The following is a 24,574-nucleotide window of genomic DNA, read 5'->3' on the forward strand; positions in this document are numbered from 1 at the left end:
ATCACACCTCTGCAGAAATTCAAGCAGACAGTCTTGTTTCAGCCATGCTGGCATCACCGGTAATGTGCTGCTTGGGACTGTGTTGCACAGTGAGCTATGACTGGGTATAACCGTCTCACTTGGGACCAACCACTGAGGAAAAACCGTAATTGCTAGAATTTATTTATTTGATCTGAGTCAATTTTACTTATTCTGGGCTACATTCCAAGCCAGCAGTGTTTTGCTCACGGTGGCACTAAAGACTGGCACCAACATCGAGACGTTTTCCAGCTCCAAAGGGACGGCTCAGTATAAACTATGATGCGATATCCGCTCTGTCCGGGAACTCAAGCTGCCCCAAATTGGTTTCCTGCCTTACTGGGTGAGGACTGATTCTGATTTCCATAAAGTAGAATATATATTTGTAATGTGGGAGGTGGATATTGTCACTGGTTCGGATTCATTCAAGCATTTCCACCCGTTACTTTTTTGATGTCCCCTTTATCTTTAAAGAAATGCATGTATTTCAGGTTGATGTGTCTCCGAAGAGGATAAGTGCTGCGGGAAATGCCGCTTGCAGGAAACTGTTTTCAAACAATGCAGACAGGTGGAGTCTGACTTCATTGCGTAGAAAAATAAAAGTTTAACCATGTTCTTCAGAAAGTTTTGAGAGTCCAAGGGTCAACCAAGTGTGCTTGACTTTGGCATTACCAACCCCTGCCAACTTATGGAGAAGTATTTATAAGACGAGACAAATCCTTAGCGCCATGGGAACCTGGGTAAGTGTCATTATTCGTGAACAGTGGCTTTCGTTGGTATCATTCAAACAAAATTTTCTATAATCCGCTGAATCGCTGTATGCAATTAATGCCATTTATCTCACTGAAACCTATCGCCACTTAGAAATTTTATAGCAATTTAATCTTGTGGACCCTCCACTTCTTAGCTCCTCCATGCCATCTGTTCATTCTAATGACTCGGACAAACCGTCGCTGACTGGGACGATCAAACCGAATGGAACGTTCGCCGCATTCCAAGCCTCGTTTTTAAGGTCTCGATGACGGTCATCTTTACTGCACTGTATACGCACTGACAGAGTGGAACTATCTCCATTTGATTTCTCCTATGGTCAGTAACGTTTTTCCTTCCCCTCTCCCTGCTATAGGTTTCAAAATAGCAACTCCGAGTGAGTGCATTCCTTTATTAATGGTCAATAGTGAGCACAACCATGTGTGCCGGCATACATTCGGACCAGCCTAAATTTGTGCAGCCATCAGACTGGCTCTCGCAGGTATCCATTTTGGAGAGATCTCCAATGCACCATAATGGACCACAGAACACACATCCCAATCCATTGATTAATTACAATAGATATGCCGGCACAAAATATGTCCTGATGAGTCTCCTGTAAATTGATGAGGGTCGAAACGCCATTGACATCGTAGGTTAACCAAAAAACGACATCTTAAAATTAGATTAATAATAATCGTGAAACGTTATTTATTATGAACACAAAGATTTACATATCAGTCCCTTCTTGTTTAGTACTTGGTTGTGGTTTTTCTCTGTTAACCGTGGACACATTGCACATGTGCATTTTTCAACGTTTTGATTAATGAATAATGATTTTGGATAAAGTTTATCCTTACAAAACAAGGCGTGTATGGGTCACATGTTTCAGTGTTAAAAGACATTAATTACATACATTGATTTCCTGATTATTGAAAATTGGGTTGGAATGCTACCAATGAGCACCGCTGTTCATGAATAAATTACCTTCCCTGTCACTTGACCCTACCCTGAGTAACTGTGCGTGCAATGAGGACTCCAAGCACCTGTCTGGCCTTTTATATGTATGATGCAAGGTTTAAAAAATAAATATAGATATAGAGGCTTATTAAAAAATGTTGCTAGTACCATTAACTGCTCGATCTAGTGCAACATGTGAATGAGTCCACATTGTAATTATCCTGTCCAGGAGGGTGTCCAGGAGGGTGTGATGTTCTGTTCTGATGTTTTGTTTTCTCCTTTTCAGATATTCCTCTGCTAAAGGAAGCATGAAAGCAGCCACAATAGCCTGGTCACCCGGGGGTCTTTCTTTATCATTTCCCTTTTACGGTTTTCAGCACTCTGTGGCCTTCCACCTCACCCTGCACTCTTCCCTCCCAGTGCACGTGGGCAACGGCCACCTAACCCACCAGTGACCCGGATAACAAACTTGAAGACATTGGCTGCCATCGTCCTTAGTCTGTTTCCATGCGCAGATGCTGGGCCGCGCCTGCTGTCCAGCCACTCCATTGATGGGGAGGGGTTCTCAGCCAATTGTTCAGCAGCGGCCGCCCTGGCGGTTGAGTAGCCGCTGCATTAACTGTGCCTTCCCCCCCACCCCTTCCACGCTGCTTAGTACACTAGGCCTGTCGTGTTAGCCTCCTTAGAGTGGGGGGTGATTGCAGTGGCTTGCTTGTTGTACTCTCGTAGCAGAGACCGAACAAGCTTGAATTGTCTTATTCACCATGCTTCACTGGTGGCTGGAGTGTATGAGTCTGCTCAGCGTAAGTAGACGAGCCTGCGCGTTGCTGGAGTAGACATGCCTGCACGCTGCTTGAAGATGAGTCTGCGCAGCTTCTGAATCATGAACGAGCCACCGTGGATTTTCCACCCACCAAGCAAGCGTTTGGCAGTCATCTCTCGTAATTGTTACTGAATCTGTTTGTATGTATGGCGTGTGAACATATGCCCTTAATTATTGGGTGAGTGAGAGTTGCTGGGCTTCGAGTGAGTGCAGCCTCATCGCTGCTTTTTCCTCTTTCTCCCAAGTGTGTGTCGAATCTGGGGGAATAAATCCTCTATGGGAACTGGCTGAGTTCTTAGTGTTGCAGGTGGACCACCTCTGAGGAGATTCTCGAATAGGACTTGGAATGGGGTTAGAGGGAGCTCGTTTTTTTGGGAGAGTAGGGTGAACTGGGTAAGAGGTAGGCTGTGGATGAACTTTGTTCAAAACTCATGCACTTCTGTACCAAAAAGCAGTGCCTGTTTCTTGACCATTCAGGTTTAGGAAGGAGGTTCTTTAAAGAGAAACAGTTTTTCACTATTTTACCAGATTTTGCACACAGGAGGTCAGGAGAGGGTGTCTCCCTCCTTTTTTAGCTGACCATCACTATAGGACTTTGAAATACCTTAAATCTTCTCTGCTGGGTGTTTTTGTTTTTCTATCAGATTTTGAGCCTTTTTGCTTTGGACCACTGTGGTCCGGTACAGGCTAGAGGATATTTTTGGGTCTGAGGGTCACCCAAGGAACTTCCATGGGAACAGTGCTAGCAACCACGAGCACTTGGCATGGGACCCCAGACTCTAGAAGTGAGGCGTTGATGCACAAACACATTACCCCTGGTTTTAGGAATCTTATGGGCAGTTTTATCATTTTCAAATGATTAATGTAAAATCTGTTTAAATCCCGTCAGAAGTGTACAAGGAGGGGATTAGCAGGACTTATGAGAGCAGGGGAGTCTGGAACACCGGTCTACTTCTTCCTTTCTACCTAATTAGCTATCAATGGTTCTAGTTGCAGTAGTAATTGTGGAGAATTCAATGCAGGCACACCTGAGGGATACCAGATATGAAAGTGTCCTACACTTTTTTCCCCACTCTAAAGTCTCTAGTTATAAACATTTTTAAAAACCTCTCCCACTGGCCCTCCTTCACCAGCAGCTCCCTGTATCTGCTGAGAACCGGAGTCTCAAAGTTGCCCAACCACAATTTTATGGTCGATGAGGAATATTACGTTAGTCTTTTGAACTTCACTGCAATATTAGTTTTTGGTTCCCTTCCAACTTGCTGAAAGGAAATGCAACTGCCCTTACGTTGTTACCAGTAAATGTAATGTTCTGGCTACAATTCTAGAATATTTGGGTTGAGGAAGAGGGCGAGCGTCAGACTTGATGCCTGGCAATATTCGGCTTAATCAGTGAAGCTTGAGGAATGGCGGAAGCAGCAGCCTTGTTCTTTGGACGCCATTGTGAGTCAAAGGAAGGGTTGTAAGAGGGGTGAGTAAGTCTTCTTGTACCGTGTAAGTGCTCCGTTGTCCTGCTGGAGGCGCACTACAGGTTCAGAAGTTAATACTTCTTTCAGTATCCTCCACAGAAATTGCAAACATTAGGGCGTCGATAAACCAGACTTGACTTTTTGTGCTTTCGAAGACGACTGTTGCTATTCGATTGCGAAGCGATGCTCTTGCAGTACTGTGGTTAAATGCCAGACCGTTACTGTGTCCTTCAGCTTCCACCTGAAGACCTTGGAGTCTGTGACTCTTTCAGAGATTCCTTGTTTAGTACTTCTAATGAGCCAAGCCCGGTGTGACCAGCACAACCCTTATGTGATGAGCTGGGCCTGGTGTGCTCACGGGTAACCTGCCCAGACAACTGCAGCCTACAGGAAAAGACCAGGTCCGTCTTCTCCACCATAGTCAGTTTTGGACATAGAGGAGGCACGGGAACGTCAGACAAGAAATCCTATCAAAAATTCCTGACCCCTGATGAGATGACTCTAGGGGCTACATGTATGCATGCGTACAATTTACAAAAAGTGGAAAAACCTGGGCACTTTTGCAGCACGTCCTCCCTCTGCAGGAATTCTACATTGCTAGTTTGAAGGCAAAGAGGCAGCGATTCATCAGCTGGGAGTTAAGGGAGACCCATTTGATCTCTGCAAGAGCCCTGAATGGGTCGGTTGGTTTGTGGCGACATTCCTGATACTGTGCGCCTTGGCTATCAAGACCTTCCACACACGGTTATTCATCAACCCTATAATGGCAAAACCTTATTTTCATGATCTACTGTATTGGAAAACTGGTGATGTCACTGCAGTCTCTCCTTAAAGTCCACAGCTCAGAGAAAAGGTTCACACCAGCTATTCCAGGTGGTTTTATTCTTTTAAGTCTGTCAGTAATTCAAAGAACCAGAGTTTTCAAGACACAAGTGTAGAATTCTTTTTGTAAAAGCCGTCCACCTCGTCAGCTGCCACACAATTCTGGTTTCTCATGGGATGCTAAATGAGCTTTTATAGAGGTCACTGAGCATGCATCCTTGGTAGGGGGAAGGAAGAGTGATGCCTCTTTTTTTTCAGTGGACGTTTATCACTCTGGACCAGTGTAAGCTCTCCATCATCTAGAAATGTGCCTGAAACATTCTGCAGTTGTCCCTTCCTTTCCTGTACGATTACAGAGCTCCAGGAAGCAATGCAAGACTAGTTCCAAGAGTGAACAAGCTGGTTTCAGGGTCCCCAAAAGTGTGAGAATAGTCTTCATTGCATCCAAAAAGACAGATTTTTCAGGTAGCTATTGGACTTTTAAGACTTGAACCAGTTTCTAATTGGGGATTCTTTTCAAGTAGTAAGTTTAGCTCAGATCTTGGGGTGCCTTGCAGATTTAAGGCTAGATGCTATCTGCATGTATCTAAAAAGTGTCCTTCCATGTTTGTCGGGGTGACCATCAGAGATCAGCGTTATCAACACAGGTTTGAAGTTTTCGTCCTCCGTGTTTACGGAGATCTTTTGAGGTGCAAGTGCCCAGATTCACCCTAGGTTGATGCATTCGGTCACCTATTTTGAGAAATGGTAAATCGCAGCACGGCCACCCTGAGCTTGTTAAACACGATGGAGCGATGCTGGTACCAACACACATATTCATCAACACAAGATAACACGTTACACAGTATACCCTCTTGCACACAACCAAGCATCCGATCCGCAGGTTATCAAGAAGATGCCCCTAACTACAGAATGTACTCTAATAACACAGCTGGGTTATGAGCAATAGTTCACCCTAATCAGAAGTCCTATCCTTCTCTCACTGGCCCAAAAACTACACTGCTAATTCGGCGTTCAAATTCGGAATCTAAGCGGGCTCACTGTTTTTTGTTTTTGTTTGTGCGATTTTATATAGCGCAAACTTGACCCGAAGATATCTGGTATCCGAGCGCTTTACATGAGCACCAGTTACGTTACACAAGGACACATTAATTTTTGTTTAGCACAGGGAGATTAAGTGATTTGCCCAGAATCACAGGATATTGAGCGTCATTACCGAGACGCACACCCGGTTCCGCAAATTGGAGATCGACCACTCTAGCCCCTTGCACCACATCCTTGTTAAGCCAGTAGTAACAGTAATTGAGCACTGCTTGGGACAGTCACACTCCTACCCAGTGTGATAAGGGGCCAAACTACTTTGACTCTAATAACTCAGAAACCCAAAACTGCAGAAAGGTTTCCTTGCACTGCCTACTAATACAGGTCATACATTAGACCTAGAATGCACCATGCAAATGCTAACTTGTATGTGTGACCTCTCATCTTTGACCTGGAAAGAGAAATATCAAGAAAACAAGCATTGACAAAGCCAGTAGGCCTAACCTCAAGAAGGTGAGCCCCCAGATTTGGCTTTGCTAGTGTTTCTGTAAAATATAAAAGGTTTAAAAAAAAAAACATTTTTAAGTCCCGGAGGAAAAGCAAACACATATTCTATGGTATCTCAGTACTATACATTAAGTTCAATATTTTCATTCTTTATAAATGGCATGGTTTCACTTTCCAGTCAGCAAACTGAACAGAATCTAAAAAGAATTAGAGCAGTTTCCAAATGTAAAGGAAATTCATGCCAAGGCCTAATTTACTTTCCATGGGACTCGGCCATTTCATCGTTTATAGTAGCACAGGGAGCAGATTTATAGGACTCCAGGAGAAGTGTTGTGCTAAGTACACCTTCTACCTCAGTTGAGTGAGTGCAATAGAAGGCCTTCCCCCAGCACCATAAATGCCTCCATGTGCTACAGCGTATGCTTTCATGCAATATGTGGAATGCCAGAAAGAAAAAAGCAAAAGCAACCCTTAAAGTCTGCTCTTCAGCATACCCCATCTAAAATATCCCTGTTTACCGACATACTGGGAGATGTGGGAAGCAGCACAGTGGAGGGGAGAGTATTTGACAGGGGCAAGAGCATCCAGAGGAGCAAGTTAGAAAACCCATGCACGCTCATGGAGTGCTAAATGAAAAAAGTAGTTTCCTACCTAAATGTGAACAGTTGAAGGATCCAAGTCCGCCAATCAAAATGGTTGTAAAAGGGCCACCTTCTAGGGGAAGAGCAAACACAAGAAGAGAGGCAAGCCATTGAACAAGAAAATTAAAGTTGACAATAGGGCCAACCAAAAAGCACCCACTTCAAGTTCACAATAGGTCTCTTTCAACCAGACAGCTTGCTCTGTCTGGTAGGTAAGACCTAAAACACATACAGACAGCTTGAGCATTACATTAGATTATCACATTTTCCAACATAGCTAGGCTGTGCCCAGCATGGGGTCCTTCGCTTGCTCTGGTGACCAGACAGGTGAAGTGTGGGGCTCATCACTTCAGGTGTAAGAAGGGCCTCATTGTTTAGGCAACAAGTTCTAGTGGTTTGCTTCGGCACTTCTCTGGTCATCTAATGCAACCCTACTTAAAGTCCCTGGTACCTTGAAGCCCCTAAATTAAGGGTGGGGCATTCTCTCTTCAGGCAGAGACTTCGGAACTCTCAGATTAACTAGTTCGGGACTGATGACTGTACTTTCACTTCTGGAAGACATTTTGTGTGTTTCGTGTGAGGGAGCACCCAACTTTGACTGGGTATTCTCTCTTCTGGCACGGCCTTTTGAAAACTCTCGGATGAAGTTTGTGGTGCGGAGTAGCACCGGACAGCCAGTCAGGCCATAGAGACCAGGTCCGGCCGTAATGAAAGCGCAATGGTACTGTCTATCTTTTATAAGCGACTTTAAGATTCTGATCATCTTGCATTTTTGTAGAGCACCAAGAAGCCACCATTATGGAATAGTGGGATTAAATAAATGATTACATCAGTAATGCTCTTAGTTGGTGAGAGGGGTACAACTGCAGTTGAGTAATCTGTGTAATCCTGGGTTGGAATGCTAGCTGTCACTCACCCCAAGTCTCCAGCCCCCACTAATCTATGGGTGATAAAACGAGAGCCATTTTCCCTTGTCTGTGTATATATGTATGTGTAGCTATATGAATCCAAAGAGAAGAATGCATACTCCTTTGAATACAAGCATGAGATGCAGTAACTGTTTTAAAACTTGCACAGATTTTGCAAAACAGGAAAGGATTCCCCTTGAACGATCATCTGATAGTCGAATAGCACTGTTCTAATTGTTAAAAAAGAAAAAGAATCTTTGGATTTCGGGGGAGAGCAGCCCAGCCTTGCTCACTGCGGTCCTAGTACATTTTAAGCAGCTCTTGTACATCATGTTCACGGCATTTTCCGGCACACCAAATTATTCTTCCCCTGGGGACTCCTAACACTTCCTCCCTGTATCATGTGTAATCTTGTTGCACTTTGAAATTATTATTAATTGGATCTTAAGCGCAACAGAGCGCCCTAAAAGGGTCTCATGGAAATCAGGATTGTAACCGTCAATTCACAATTTTTTCAGGCTGGTGTTCAGCCTGTTTCTAAGAGTGCCCTCTTGTGGTCGATATGGGAACTGAGGGACTAGGCTGTACCAAGGATAGCACAGCCGGGGTGAGAAAGAGCTCGGTGGGTTTGTTCAGTGTGTCCTCCACCAACACCCCCGGGCTGGACCGTCCATCTTCTGCTGCAGAAGCATGCAATGGGATAGGCTTGAGCTTACCACTAGAGATGGAGCATGGTTGCAGAGCATAGGCCCTAGACACTTAACATGTGCCCGAAAACGTTTTGCGAACGGCTTTTTATGTTTTAAGAAACAGATGTGCAAAAGCAGGCTTTGCAGGTAAAAACACGGAGACAAATACCATTGTTTTCAAATTGCTTCGTCAGGCAAATGAGTGAACTCTTTTCATTTTTCCACTCATCTTGGTGAAAATGTATCTTTTTTTTGTGTGAATGTTATCCCGAGAAAAGGTTGCTGCCGAAATATGTTCCCTGTGGCAATAGGAACAAATTTATAAATTTGCAGTCATATGGAAGTTTATAAATTACAATCTTCACTTACGTAGAGAAACTGAATCTTTGCCCTTATACTCCTAATGCGAGCTTTGACTTTGTTCCTACGAGGACAAATGTCATTCTCCCTAATGTGCTTTGTAGTCCATCTTCTAGGCTCTCTATGCTCTTCCACAGTCCAGGCTCTGGTACCCAATGCTCTCTTGTAAGACCACCATTAAACAACAAGTGTTATCCAGACTTTGTTATAGGCCCGTTTGATGCTGCTTATCCCATCTTTTCCTTGCCCCTCTTGTGGGCCTGTCTCATTGCATTTTCGTGGTTAATAGAAGGGCGAGAGGGCACATCATTCTAGGAGGCATTGCTAAATTCTGTGCGTAAAATCGACTTTTAATAAAGTAAGCTTAACATATAGATAAGTTTTAGCAGCCATTTTTTTGAGCGACAACTCAACATTTTTGTTTTTTGTCTTTTCGGTTGACATTTGGCCTGTTTTTCTCCATCAGCCTCTGGAAAAACCTTTTTAACTGGCATCTCTGAGTCATCCCCTTCTTCCTTCTCCGCGACGCAATGGCAGTAACACTGCAAGTGTGGCAGCTGTTGCTACTAGGGTGGGAGGAGGGGCTTAGAAGGCACTCGCAGTCATGGGAGGAAATAAATAACATTGTCAGTAGAACTACGAAGCTGGGTGCGAGCAAACATGGGGCATGATTTAGATTTTAGCAGACGACTGGTAACTACGTCACAGCGCGTCCGCTGAAATATAAATCCCGTAGGATATAATGGGATTAAGATTTCAACGGACTGGATATCCGTCACCGTTGTGATAGAGTAACCCGTCTGCCGAAATCTAAATCTGGCCCATATTTAGATATTTTTTTTATGTTTTCTTTACCATTTTATTTAATTTGGGAGGGGCTGTCCAGTTCAGGTCTACAAACTCTTCCACCTCACACAGGTTCTGTTTTGAATGAGAGTTGCACTGTTCTGAAGTGAATGCAGGACAGTACTGGTGTGTATCTGCTGGTGAGACGATTTCATAAGTGAACCAAACTCATATAAAATGAGACTATAATGTTGCACACGGCTCCCGCAGCATGTCACCTTATTCTTTCTATTTGCTTTGTTTTTTGGGGGGTATGAAGCTATCCTGTACATTGCAGTGGGTGTGAAGATAGTATTTTAATATTTGTATAAAGTTTAATTTAAATTTAATTGTTCTCTGTATATAACTGCATTTTATTAAAGAATAAAAGGAAGGTTCTTTTAAATTGAATTTCAGTCTTTTGTCTCATATTTGCATATTATGTTGTGTAGTTTTTTCCGTAGCAGATAGTGTGTGGAGGGGCGGCTGTAAGTGCACAAACCCTCTTGGTTGCTCTGCCTTTTGTTGACAGTAGTGCATATAAATCACCCACCTGTCCTTAAGTCAGCCAGAGTTTGTGGCCCCTGAATAGGCATAGACCATAGACAGTGTTATTACTAGCCAACATTCTTAATGTTTTCAAGCTAGGTAGAAACTACACACAGTGCTTTTAACAAATTGTGTGAGAAAACCATACTTCTTGGAATTATTTTCAGGAGCCCCAGTTTCTATACCTTCATCCTTACTATCACCAACCTATCCTAATGTTTTCCCATAAGCGTTCTCTAGAATTACACTCTCATTGCAATAACAACACAATAAACCCCTGATCCCCAGGCCATTATAAGACTGGGTCCTGCTCACATTCGTATTGTGTATTGTACATAAAAGCATCACAGAAAAGTCGTCCTCTGACCCTCAGACAGCAAGCTAGAAAACACGGCATGGTCTTCAAATTGTAGACCTTCCACTCTTGACCACGTGTTTTGAACTTCCCTTTTGTTTCTGACCTGTTACAAAAAAGTGCATTTTTCCCTCCTCCCCACTTAGGTACCAATTAAAGAGAACCGTTTTTACACAATCTTCAACTTGCTAAAGACCGGGTAGGGCATTGGATAAAGTGAGGAGCCCCAAAAAGCTTGAGAGCCCATTTTAATGATTAGTTAATTTGGAGGGAAGTATGAATAGTGCCTATGTGCATTACAGAGACCATGCGTAGGGCCCCTAGAAATAAGCTAGACATTTTAAGAGTAGAATACCAACCCCAGAATGCCAATAATGCTAACCACTATTGGATTCAATTTTACGTCATAAAAACATAGGATAGGCAGCCCTGCATTTTGCCAAGTTAGCACCTTTAGAAAGCTATTGCTAGCTGCCAGTTGGCTGCCCTCGTCCTACTGTGTCTGTCGGCTACGTTCGGTACAATTAGGCACTGCCTTCTACGGCATCATGCACATTAAGAGGCCGGTGATAATGGCCTAGCCAACTTACAGTTTCAAACTCCTCTCGTTTCCACATCTGGCCACTAATTCCTTCCTGCGGAGTGCCTCAAGGCTCCACACACTCCCCTCCCCTGTCTCACTCATGTCCTCTATTTCAACCCAAGGCCTTGCATTTATACAGGTGACTGCCCGGAATCCTCTGCGGTGAGCGAAATGCTGGAAGACCCAAGACTTGATTTGAAACTGTGCCATCATGTTTGCATCAGAGTTGTGCCTACCTGTGTGAAGCAGACAGAATGAATGGGTGTAGAAAACACAGAGCTGGGCACCTTACCCACATGAATAGTCATTATTGTTCCACTCACTTATCCATGTTCATCCGTCTTTCTTCTTTTGAACCAGGATAAATAAATTTGTTTCATGAGCCTCCGCTTTCGTGGTAGCTTTCGCTGTATAAGCTCCTGTCCAGTTGCTGCAAAGTGTGGGTGTGCCAATTAAATAACTACAGCCCACCCAAAGCTGTGCACCCATGATGTTTATCTGCCAGTCTGAACGTTCAACGTGACCCGCTAACCCCTATTCTAGCTTCCAGTTGTACAAGGGACTCCTTCAAACACCTAGACTCATTCTTCATGGAATACAGTTTTATTGAATGTATGAGGTATTTGTAGAATGCAAACCTAGCTGAATAGCAGCAGAGTGCTCCACAGGCCTGGGGGCAAAGTCATCGAGTGATTGGAGAGGGAGCTGGTTTCTGGGAGTGAATTAACTGCAACTGTGTCATGATGAAGTTTTCTTCTTTAAAGAGATGCGCCTTCAGCCCTTTCCGAAATTGGAACAGGGTTTGGGCTATCCTGAAGGATACAAGGAAGTTGTTTCAGATCTGCGGGGCATTAATTGAGCCAGCCTGCTGCCTTGTTTTTTCTTTTTTTTCCCCACTTCTTTGTCTCCAGTCGGATGATGTTCTGGCGACAGGTTTGCAAAGGGACTGCAGAAATGGCGAGCTGGTCAGCCATATAGACAGGGAGGCCAGTGTTGATGGCTTTATAGATGTCCTCAATTACTTAATGCTTTAAGTATATACACATTATATATATTTTTGTAGCAGCAGGAATGTAGCAGTTCTGAGAAAAAATTATGAAATCCTTCCTGGGCAAATACTGCAACACCAACCAATGCTTTGGCTTGGTCTTAAAATATCTTGGTATACCCATGCTCCTGACAAGCCTGCTACTGTCAAGCCACCACTACATTAGTGCCGGCGGTCAGCCTCTGCACCATATCACTGTCATGTTTGCAGGATGATCTTAACTCTAGAAGGCCCCAGCTAGGCTAAGAGACACATTACATGTCTTTTGTAGAGGCCTGGTATTCAAATGAGTAAATTTAGAAAGAAGGTTGGGGAGCCAATCTGAGAGGATGGGGGTCAGGCCCTCACTCCTTCACTATACATAGGGTTTACTGTTTTCAGTTAAAACAGATTATAACCGTTAAAACTCCACTGCAGGTAATATTTGTTTTTTAACAGGAACTTGGATTTTGCTGCAGTTTTACTGCTTTGCTGCCCTGTGTTGTCAAACAGTATTAATGCAGCCCCTACTTCTAAGCACTTTTCTGTGATGGATGCTCCCACTTTTATTCACTTGGGCAATGCTAAGCCATCTTAATATCCTCTGGTGCACACCTGCAAGCTCCTTGGACCGCTAGTACATACTTGCACACCAGTTTTGGGAGCGTGGCTCGCATCAATCCTATGGCTTCAGCTCACAATTCACTGCATGTTGCCGAGTAGCAGGTTTGCAGCTTACCTTTGAGCCGTGTATTAGTCCAGGGCAAGGAGCTTCCATCCTCCTCCATTGATAGTGGGACAGTACTTAGTTTTTTGAAAGCTGTAGTTTCAGATTTGTGGCAACAAAGATCACAGTGTATATAGATGCCTCCAGGGTCAATGTCCTCCCACAAAACCCAATGCAACCTTCTTAGGTTTACATTGTGACATGCATGCCTATAGGAGCTGCATCTCATCATGCAAAAGTATCCGGTGCCAGATCCTGAACATGTTCAGTGTCCATGTGGCATGCAGATGTGTCCATGAGCTGGCTTTGGTTAAACTGATCTATTTCAGTGCATACTAGGATTTGGTGTACAAGCTGTGACAGTACATCTAATAGTTTCCTAGCATGTTGTTTCGAAATCTTATATAGCTTGTGACTACCAAAATAGGGTTTCCCAGTTCTTTAGCAACCGGTAGGGCAACACAGTAAAATAGAAAATTTAAAACAGCCAAGTTTTCAAAATTTTACAAAAGATGGTCAATAAAGTGCAACTTCTCGGGAGGGTATTCTGCAGCTTGGGGCCCAGGTAAAAATGAAGTGACCAGCCATCCAAGCATGTTTAATTCTAAGGACTGCGAGGATAGACCGGTTGCTTGAACGCAATGTACGGGTAGGCTGATATGGCACCACCAGCTCTTGAAGATATGGTGGTCCAGCACTCGATCTAGCTTTATGCATAATGCCCTGGACTGTATCCGCCTGTCAACTGCAAGCCAGCTAAGATCGCGGAGGAGACCTGACACGGAGGCATGTATCTGTAGTCAAAACAGAAGCCTGGCGGCAGAGTTCTGGACAGCTTTTAGGCATCCTATAGAAGTCTCCTCTGCCCCAAGATACAGAGTGTTTCCGTAGTCCAGTCTTGATAAAATCAGGGCCTGAATAGTAGTCCTGTTGGCTGAGAAAAGCAGCACCCTAATCATTGTTTTTAGCCATTTCAAAATGGTAAAGCAAGTTAAGGCTACTTTGGCCATCTGAGGTTCCATTGGCAGGTTGGAATATAGCCAAAAACCTGTGGATTCGGGGGTCTCCTCAGAAGACCACCCAAAGGTGCAGGGTCACCCTTCGTCCACGGGTCCGGAATACAAATTGACACCAACACTGGAGCACGGAGAGAAAAGATGTTTATTTCAATCTCATGAGAAAGAGACCATCAGCAACAGGCACCCATAGCTGTCTGAGAGGTAGTCTGCTGAGTACTTTGGTTCCATAGATTATATACCCTTCATCCACACCCTATGCGTGCAAAGGAAAAACGAAAAGAAAACCATAATTTAACAAAACAATGATCAGTCAGATAAATCAGCAGATGGTAGCTGTTGGGCCCCCGCAGGGCAGGGTGAAGACGATAAGCATGGGGGAAACTCCCTGTTCGACAGGTTTAGCATGAGTCCATGTGGGTTGTGGCAGGCCGGCTGTGCGACTGGTTTAGCATGAGTTCAGACAGGTTTGTGGCAAGCCGGGTCACAAACAGGGCGTGAGCATTAGTGCAGGAAGGAGACAAACCCAGACGTGAAGCTGCAGAGTGTTCGTGGTACCGGTAGAGACAAAATGGAGGGGGAAGGAAAGAAAAATGGCAGAGTGGATGGCAAGATAATAGACACACTTTTCCACAGTCCCTCCTTTTTGCCACAAGTGAAATCATTTTTAGTCAATTGCAATGTCCATCAATAGCTATATCTCACGTTCAGTCATTATTTTATTGTTCTCGACGTGTGTTTGTGGGGGCTGGCTTGATAGCATTTGCGCAGAGGCCGCAAAGTGGAGGACCACGTTGAAGGCAAAGACAGCAAGAGAAAATCAAGGCAAGAGGTATTCGGAGGATCATTAGGATCTTCCATCCCCATGTCAGCAGAAGTTGCCATATCCAGGAGCCAAAGGACCATGAACCGGTCTCTTGATGGAGGTCAGAGGCGATTCGATGAAGCGTGGAAATAGCCGCGTAGACAGATGAGGAATGATCCGGGATGTATATGCAGCAGCTGGTGTCGATGATGCGGCCCGCTCCTCCGCGGTCAGCAAGGATGACATCAAGGACCATGTGGTTTTGTAAAATGACTAGGCATACCGCTTGGAACTCCGCAGTGTTAGCTAAAATACCAGCTGTGATGTTGACGGTGGCCTCCATTACTCTGTTGAGGTGACGAATGGCTCTGCTGTTTGCCCTCGGACCCCAGAAGGGGAGGAAGCCCTTCATGGCATCCAGGAATTGTTGAGAGGTAGTGTCTGTTTGGTCGACCACATCGTTGATGATGATGATGAAGAGGAGGAGCAATATAGGCAGGAGGAAGGCTATATAACCTGTGCCTCCCCAGTTTTTGTGAAGCCAGGTGTATGCCTTAGTCCCACACACGAAATAGGTGTTTGGGGAGGCCACATGGGGCAGTGGAGATGTTGCTGTTATGGCACAAGAGCTGTCCCCAACGTACTCCGTACGGAAGCCCCTGATACATACAACTCAAGGAACGACAGACAGGGGCAATGTTCGCTTGGCGGTGGTCTTCTTTTTGAAGCTAGAAAAGCGAAGGCGATCAGTGGTGTTGAAGATCAACATTTCTTCTTTTTCATCTTCCGATATTCCCACGGAGCTGTTAGTTGGATAGAAAGGGTTGACGGCGTTGTCTGTCTTGTTTCGCCAGAATTGCTGGAGAACAATCGGCGATGTTGTTAGTCTGCTGGGCATCCATGATGAGCATCATCCAGGCAATGCAAGAGCCATGTACAGAATCGGAGTAAGGAAGAAATGATATGGCATGTTCCATAGAATGAGGCAGAAGACCACAGACCCAACAGTTTGTTTTGTTCATGACCATATTATGTTGGTGCAACATTTGAATAAAAGTGCTGTTCCAAAAGTCTTGTCTTCTGTTTTGAAGATAAGGGGGCAAGGATACATGCGAGTGTTCAGGAGGTGTGGCATCAGTCGGCAGTATGGTGCCTTTCGCCAGCGCCCCTTCCTCTATAATCCAGAAGAGGATGTTGAAAATAATTGTGAGGAATTGAAATACTGTTAGCACTATTGGCCTTTGATTAGACAGTTTGTCATACAATGCTTTCTTTTTGTTGAGAGGTGGCATGGCTGCATTATTGGGCATAGCCAAACTTCTTTCTGGGCTCAACCGCTGTCGGAGAGGAAGGCTGGGACCTATGCGTCGCCGGTAGCTGGTGGTTGCTTCACTGGCTTCTCAATACCCCACTATAAGGAGTATCAATCCACTCTTCCAGACTGTACTACCGCCCTGCGACTTTTAGTTCAGCTCACCTGTCCAGTCGCTGGAGCTCCAGAGGTCATTGTATCTTTCTACTAGGCCTAATGACTGGGGGTGGAAGACTGCGTGGAATTTTTGTTTGACCCCTAGTCCAGTTAATGTGTTTAACTACCTCCCCAATTAAGTGGCTCCCGCTGTCACTCCATAGGACCTGGCAAAGGCCATAGCGGGGGAAGTATTCTTTCAACAAGATCTTGGCGGAGGTCAGGGCAGTGTTGTCTTTGACCGGGTAGACTTCCACCCATTGGCTGAATGCAGAGACCACCACTACGACATATTTAAGGTTGTTGCACCGCTCCATTTGGATATAATTGATCTGCAAGTCCTCGAAAGGTGACGTGGGAGTGGCGAAGCCAGCTTGTGGTACCTGGGTCCCTTTCCCTACATTGTAACTAAGGCATACTAAACATTGCTGTATCAGCCTTGTGGCGGTTGATCGGAGTCGGTTGTTATCCCACATTTCCTGTAATATTTAAGTCATGGTGGCAGCATTGGTGTGGGCCGGTAAATGAGCCATGTTCAACAATGGGAAGAGATAGGCATTTGGCAATTTCCATAGCTATGTGTCCTTTGACTGCCAACAATTTTCTTCATCCAGCATGCCCTCTTTTTCCCATAGTTGGAGTTCTCCGAGAGTGGCAGTAGACTGGATGTCCCGGATCTGTTGTCTAACGTCATGCCACTTCTCTGCTTGGGATTTTACTACGTGCATAGTGGTATGTGCTCTTTCTTGTGCAGTAGCCCGGGCTGTCTCGTCCGCAAAGGCATTTCCTAGTCCTATTTCGTCTGTGACTTTCTTGTGTGCGCTACATTTAACAATAGCTAGTGTTTGGGGCAGTGTCAAGGCTTGGAGCAATGCAGTTACTAAGTCACCATGCTGGATGGGCGTACTGAGTGATGTTAGGAACCCTCTCTCCTTCCAGAGGTTACCAAAACTGTGGGCTACTCCAAATGCGTACTGGCTGTCAGTATAGATGGTGACATCAAGATCCTGGCTAAGGATACAAGCGCGGGTGAGAGCTATAAGCTCTGTGGCCTGGGCCGATTTTTGAGGTATGCGTGCAGTCTCAATGGTGAGCATCACGGCCGCATCGCATGCGATGCTCATCTCAACAATGGTGATGCTCCGCGGCCGCATCGCATCTCATGGTCCTCAATGATTAGGTTTTTGCTGACCTCAATGATCCGGCGTATAGAGTGGATCACTGGGCAATGGGGGCAGAAGGCTATATAGGCCTACTCTACAGAAACGGCAAGCAGGGTGGACTAGCCCCATGTACTCAACTAGGATTGAGAGCATGGACCAAGGCCAATCGATTCCTGGGCTGGGTGGGACCCCTGACCGAACAGACTCCCCTTTGGACCAGTGACGAGCTCCGAGAGGTGGGCCAACTGCAGGGCTTCTCGAAATGGAAGCTAATAGATATTGTACATTTGGGGGACATATGGCGGAGACGGGCAATGTTAACGTTTGCAGAACTACAGACCGAATTTCAGTTAGCGCCCACAGAGCACTATCGATACCTGCAATTGAAACACGCTGTCGCCTTAAAGCTGGTGATCAGGTCCCAGAATATAGTCCACTAGACGACAGACTACTGCTGGGCCCAATTCCGTAGAAGGCACTGTCCTACACATACAAAAAAATTATAAACGATTCACCAGATCTATTATTTCGGGTTCGGGAGGCGTGGGAAACGGACATAGGCGTATTAGAGGATGATGACTGGGGGGAGGCGGTGCAAAGCCCCAGGGAGGTGGCAATCAGGGCACGATTCAGACTCGTCCAATTGCAGATATTACACAGGTCCTACTGCACCAGCGCACTTATGTTTAGATTGGGGCGTATTTCTACTGAGGAGTGCCAGAGGGTTGTACCCAGAAAGAAATATTCTTCCATATCCTGTGGGAGTGCCCTGTCATACATATATATTGAAAAAAGGTGGTCCGCATCATGTCAGAAGTTTTGGAACAGGAAATCCCTATAGACCCCAGATGGCATGTAATGTGTGTGTCTCTGGAGAACTGACATTGACCAAAAATTTGGCTGCAAGTGGCAGTTATGGTTACTTAAAGAAACGTTGCTGGCGTGTGGGGGGCGACCCAGCCGCCTAGGGTCTTTCAGAGGAAACGGGATATGGACTGGTGTTGTGTGGCAGAAAAAACTAAGAAGGCAGGGGATGTCCCAGGAAATGGGAAAAAGTTTGGCAACAATGGGAAGATTAGAGGGGGATTGGGGTGGGTATTGATCAGCTAGGCTGGATCGGCTCCGGGATTGGGTGATTCTGACTATTACTATCTGAGTGGGTCTTGATTAATAAAATGTATACTCGAATGATACTGTGCGTAACCCATTGTAAGCATATGGCCATGTATGTTAAAGCTGACTACTGTTTAATAAAAATTTTTTTTTTTCAAACTATGGCTTTAAAGGCTTGGCAGTAAGGAAAAATAGCTCTGGATAATATTGGCTATCATTACTGCCATCACAGATACAACTCCCTTAGGTGTTGAAAACAAGCATTATGTGCAACATTGACCCAATCAAACACAAGGAGATAATGGACGGATGCTGAAAGTTGAGCAGTCCAGTTCGAAATGCCCTGATGGGTCTGTCATGGACCGGGAACGAGCGTCCTCTGGCAAAGTGAGCATGGGACCCACGTCTGGGCATACCCTGCCAACTTAGGGCGAACAAATAAAACCGGCCAAGGGAAGGCCTGGCTTGGCAGTTCGGGCTGGACTGTTCCCATGAGGAACAGGGTCAAGACTGATTTGCATATGGCTGGGTCTGAATTGGGATTGCAAAGTGAGCTAAAGAACTGTGAAGGATTCAACCCAGATCTATGACTGGGGGTGAGTGAAAGGTTTCAGTGCTCCATCCATCATCTCCTTGTGTTTGCTTTGTTTGCCCTTAGTTGGCAGGGTATGCCCAGACGTGGGTCCCTTACTTACTTTGCCACTGGATTCAAGCTAGCCTGGCTGATGAGGGTTGTTACCTCAAAACCGGTCAAAGAAAGCTCGTTTCTGGTCCAGGGAAGACCTGGTTTGGCAGTTTGGGCTGGACTGTTTTCATGAGAAACCGGGTCAAGAGTGCTTTGTAAATGTCTGGGTCTGAACTGGGGGGCGAAGTGAGCTAAAGAACGATGATGGATACAACCCAGATCTGTGACTAAGGGGTGAATGTCTGGAAAGTTTCAGTGTTCCGTCCATGATCTCCTTGTGTCAACATTGACCCTATATCTTTTGCTTTAAAGCTAGCCTAGTTCACATTATCAATCAACCACAGATATATGGGAAACCCTAATTGAGTAAGACGTTCAATCTGTATACAACTGTTCAGAGAAAGCCAAAATAGTGTATGTCACTTCCAAAACAAATGCCATACTGATCTGGTGAAGTGCGAGGGTGTACAGCTTTTTACCTATTGCTGGTGGTTGATCTAGTGTGTTATACAGCAAGCATTATTCTAGAGACAGCCAGAGTACTGATTGATGGATACAGGAGATCATAGAAACCTTTATGCTATGCTTGATCGTCTACAGCTGAGCGAGGGGTAGCTTTGGGCTGTGATAGGTGTGTCATAGATCCAGTCAGGAGGCATTCCCAAAGTCTGAGAACTGACCGGAACTTGTGTAGCTGTCGACTTCCTGTGCAGATATGAATGACTTCATGTTCTGTAATAGTTTGAGTTGGTATCAACAGTCTGTGATTTCCCTGGCATTTATGTCGAGATTTAGAGCTTTGTCAAAAGTGAAACCAGGAAATTCAGGTCCTAATCTTTGGGAGAATTTTAACCCCTTGAGTGCCCATGAAGAGATGGTCTCGTCATGGGCCGCGGTTGCGCTGTGCCCATGACGAGACTATCTCGTCATGAGCCCCGCCCGCTAATGAAACGCCCGGCACAGGGCGTGGAAAGGGCGGGGCACTCAAGGGGTTAAGGTCTTTGAGTTTCTCAGACTATTTGTGAGGGAGTTTGTTTAGATGTCTTGGGAGAGAGGAGTAAAACTGCGTTTTTCTGAGACTTGATCTAAAAACAAAATTCTGGGACATCCAGTCATGACTGTCAGACAAACATGCAACAAGGTAATCTATGCGATCTGAGCAGAGGTAATCCTGCCAGGAAGCCGAGTCATCAGCACATTGGTGAAAATAAACATTCTATTTGGCAAAAAAAGCTGTTAAGGGATTCAACATAAATGTTTAAAAGTAAGGGGGCACAGATGGGGTTCTGAAAAGCTACTTTCTGTACAGCTGTAAGGGCATAGGAGGAATCTTCTCCTTGGATACATTGGGATTGATCCATCAGGGCACATCAGAACAGGGTCAGCACAGTGATGCCCACTGCCTCACGGAGTATGTGTAGAAGAATGTTGTACGGGTGATGTAGTAATCAGCAGAGAGTACCAGTTTGCAAGAACAAGACTCCATCACAAGAACCGCTCTCCACTGGATGATCACAGAAGGCAAGCAGAAGAGAGGTAGGCAAAAAACAACCAAGGAGAACTATGGACTCAGAAATAAAGAACCCTGAACCACAGCTGTGGCACCATACAGAAACTTGCCCAAGACAGAAGTGGCAGCCCTTCGTTGCTGCCATACATGTCAGTCGACATAGCGGGCAGTAAGTAAGTACCAGAATGCAGGGGCCCCCATTGATGAACATTTTAAGTGTTTAATTTTGATCATGAAGGCTACTGTGCTGTACTGTGGCCAGACTGGAATTGTCCCGGTAACTTGTTTTCAGAAAGATGATTTCATTGGGTGAACACATCACTCTGTGAGCCTCGCCAGCCATGGGTCCGTAGATTTCATGAGGTGAGATTCAGGATTAGCTTTCTCTAGGAGACCATGGATATGCCCAGTATTTAATGCACCTGAGAAAATGCCCTGTTAACAGGGAATGTCTATATGATTGCAAGCAAGAGAGGGAGGAAAGGGGTCAGTGGACTGTAATGAGGGTTTAGTGTGAAATATGGCCAGATGTGGGTCTAACTCTGCAAAAAGAGGCACATTTTGGTTTGCAAATTAAACAGTTTTCAGCTACAGAATTTTGACTGCCACGCAGGGAAACCTACTAAGCCTAGATATTTTTGAAAAATAGGCAACCAAGAGAGTCCAGGGTGGGGTGACTTGCTGCATGGATACCAACCAGTTTTCTTACCCAGAATGTGTGGCAAACCTCAAAACTTGGCTAAAATCACACATTTTCCTCATCTTCTTGTGAGGGAAAGTTCAAGAGTCTGCAGGAATCCACAAAAGTTCTACCACCTAGGAGTTGCTACACTTCTCTAAATTTGTGCGGCTGTGCAGAATACATGCAAAAAGAATGGACCAGACCATGTGAAATCATAAGAAAATGCAGTGGGATCCACGCAAGCCACAACACCCTGGGTTTGCCTGGCTGTCAAGGTTTCATAAATGACCAGGGTTTATCTAGTTTCACTGTAACTGGCTGACCCAGAGCCTGACTAGTGCAGCTATTTGCAAGTAAGAGTATGTCAAAACTATGTCAAAAAGAATTCAAATTTCCTCTTGTTGCCACGGGTGGCTGAAGGCACAAAGTGGGCAGAAAGACCTTTGAGCTTTTGGGGTAGGAGTGTGTGGCCTGATGTCAAGGCAGGTTAGCGCACACCCAAGCCCATTTTTCGAAACCCCTGACATCCCGTGGGCTTTCAGACCCCACAAGCAGATTAGTGGTTAATCTGCCAATCTTCCTCCCGGGTGGGGCAGTAAGATTGAGTTCATTATGGGTTTGGGTCATGGCAAGGTGCTTTTCCGTGTAGCCCTCTCACCTTCATTTCTTTTCAAATGATTTTCCCTTTTTTATTATTTTTACCATGCTTCCCCCCATGGAGCAGAAACACTGTTGAGGCTGTATTTGGGATGGAGGCATGGTCTGGTGACATGGTGGGCCACCTCACTTTCTTTTTTCTTTTGGTATGTCCTTGCTTTCTAGTGGGGTTTTGCCCTGGGGTAAACCGTCCAGGGGGGAAAAAGACTTTTGGGGCAATTTTAGGGGTTGAGACTCTCATCCCTTCTTTTGTCTTTTTCCATGGTGTCTAGTAGGATTTCTCCATTCCCTTTGAGGGAGCTCTTGCCTAGGCATGCGTGTCTAGTGAGTGGAGCACTAATAGCACCAAATGGTTTCACTTTCATTCATCAGCGTCGCACTGATTGAAAAAAACAAATGCTGAAATGTGCACCAAGTTCTTCCGCCATGTCTTAACATTATGTTTCAAAGAGAAAATCCTTCTGATGGATGGACCCGAAGGATTTTTTTCCTTGAATGTGGAGAACAAGACATTCACATGCTCTAAATTACACACATTATCCGGGACGTACTCCTTACGACTGCAATGCAATCCCAGTCGTTATTCAGATTTGGGTATGAACAGGAATTTACACTGAAAAAGGATTTCAACTGGTGCAGTAATATCTGCCAAATGTTTTGCAGGGACAGTACTGCACATTACAAGGCTTGTTACTTGAAAAGGTATAAAGTGTAGTGGCCCTAAGTGGCAGGGTATGCCCAGACGTGGGTCCCTTGCTCCCTTTGCCAATGGATTCAAGCTATCCTGGCTGATGAAGGGTGTTACCCCGAAACCAGTCCCAGGATGTTTGTTTCTGGTCCAGGGAGGACCTGGCCTGGCAGTCTGGCTGGACTGTTCCCATGAGGAACAGGGTCAAGACTGATTTGCATATGGCTGGGTCTGAACTGGGGTGACGAAGTGAGCTAAAGAATAATGATGGATTCAGTGCAGATCTGTGAGTGGGGGTGAGTGTCTGAAAAGTTTCAGCGCTCCATCCATCGTCCCCTTGTGTTTGCTTTGTTCCCATTGAAGAGGCTGCTTGGACAACTCTGGAGTCCTGTGAAAGCGAGTTTAAAGATTTTCATAAGAACTAGGAGACCGCTCCTATTTTATTTTTTAAAACCAGGATTTCAAAATGTCTTCAAAATATGTATCTGAGCCGAGCTTTGAATTTTTACATTGAAGGCCTCCAGGAATTCAGCAGAAGGCCACAGTGCATTGTTACTTAGTGATAAAACGCAGCTGCCATAATCGTTTTAGATTCCCCTGTCTCATTGGATTTAATTTTGCACCTCCCTATTGTCAAGCCCAATCTGGATTTTTCCCTTCCAAACTCTAGGTTGAAATATGTGCTGTACAGGCATGGATATCCACTGATTGTCCCAAACTTGATTATAAAAACAGACATTTTATCCTGCCCTACTTTATGGAGTATCCTTTTCCTCCTCTGATTTTCATCACCCCACCCCTCCCCCCAGCTCAGCTGATTTTATATCCACTCACAATCTCAGTTTTGAACATGGTACATCTCTTAACTTCCTCTTTCAAAATACCTCTTTCCGAAATCCTGTTTCTTCCATCTTTACTGTATTCATAAAAGTAGTTTGGTCCTTCCTTTCCCTTCTTTAAAACTTTTATTGCAAACTCTTGTATTGCCCTATCCTGATTATTATTGTCCTCTTTGTCAGTCTGTCAATACATCACTGCTTCTCCAAGAGATTCAGAAGTCTTGTGTCCGTTTTCTATTTTCACTTCCACCTCATGCTCTTATCATTCCATACCTTGCAAGAATGTGTTGGCTCCCTTCCTTCCTCCTTCAGCTTAGGTTTCACTCTCTGTTGCATGTTATCAAATATGTTAAATTCCTCCTCCTTAATAATGTTTTTAAGCTTCTGCTCAAACTTTTGTTTTGTTATTTCTTTTACCTGTTTTGAAACCTCCCTCTTCTGATTTTTTTCTCATTTGTCCCATCTACACCCAAATTTTGCATTGATCTATCTTCTCGAAATACTAAGTACCATTGCTGGCTCAAATTTTTATTGAAAACCCATATTTGCTTAATTTGTAAAAAAAAAAAAACAACAAAAAAAAACGAAGTGCCAGGGCCCTTGTCAGTAGCCCACTGCAGCTTGCACCACCCACTCCCTGTGCCAAAATAGCCAATGGCAGTATGTGTGCGTAAGTTTGAAAATTCTGACAAATTGAAGTTCCCAAAACTATCCCAAAAAATGGTTTGAACGGCAGCTATTAGCTGTTTTTATTGTATATTGAATTAATAAAAAAAATTGTCGTTCTGATCATCTCTAAATGACACAAACCGCGCCCCATGTTACAGCTGTCATAAGTGCTGGTGTTGACAATTAAGTGCCTGGCCGAGCACTGGAAACCACCGGCTCAAATTA

General features: G+C 44.8%; 1 protein-coding gene across 2 annotated transcripts in view; it reads left to right on the forward strand.

The window, feature by feature from the left end:
- SUSD6 (sushi domain containing 6) overlaps nucleotides 1-10,224 on the forward strand; it is a 159,453-nt gene extending 149,229 nt beyond the window's left edge. The window contains exon 7 of one of the 2 annotated variants that reach the window (XM_085627308.1): nucleotides 2,015-10,224. In XM_085627308.1, the coding sequence (XP_085483434.1) occupies nucleotides 2,015-2,040 (26 nt within the window). In that variant the 3' untranslated portion in view covers nucleotides 2,041-10,224. The remainder of the gene's footprint in view (nucleotides 1-2,014) is intronic. The other variant, XM_085627307.1, reaches the window with a different exon arrangement.
- The last annotated feature ends 14,350 nt before the right edge of the window (nucleotides 10,225-24,574 follow it).

The sequence above is a fragment of the Triturus cristatus genome, chromosome 9 (genome assembly GCF_964204655.1).
Source record: "Triturus cristatus chromosome 9, aTriCri1.1, whole genome shotgun sequence".
In the NCBI taxonomy this organism is placed as follows: domain Eukaryota; kingdom Metazoa; phylum Chordata; class Amphibia; order Caudata; family Salamandridae; genus Triturus; species Triturus cristatus.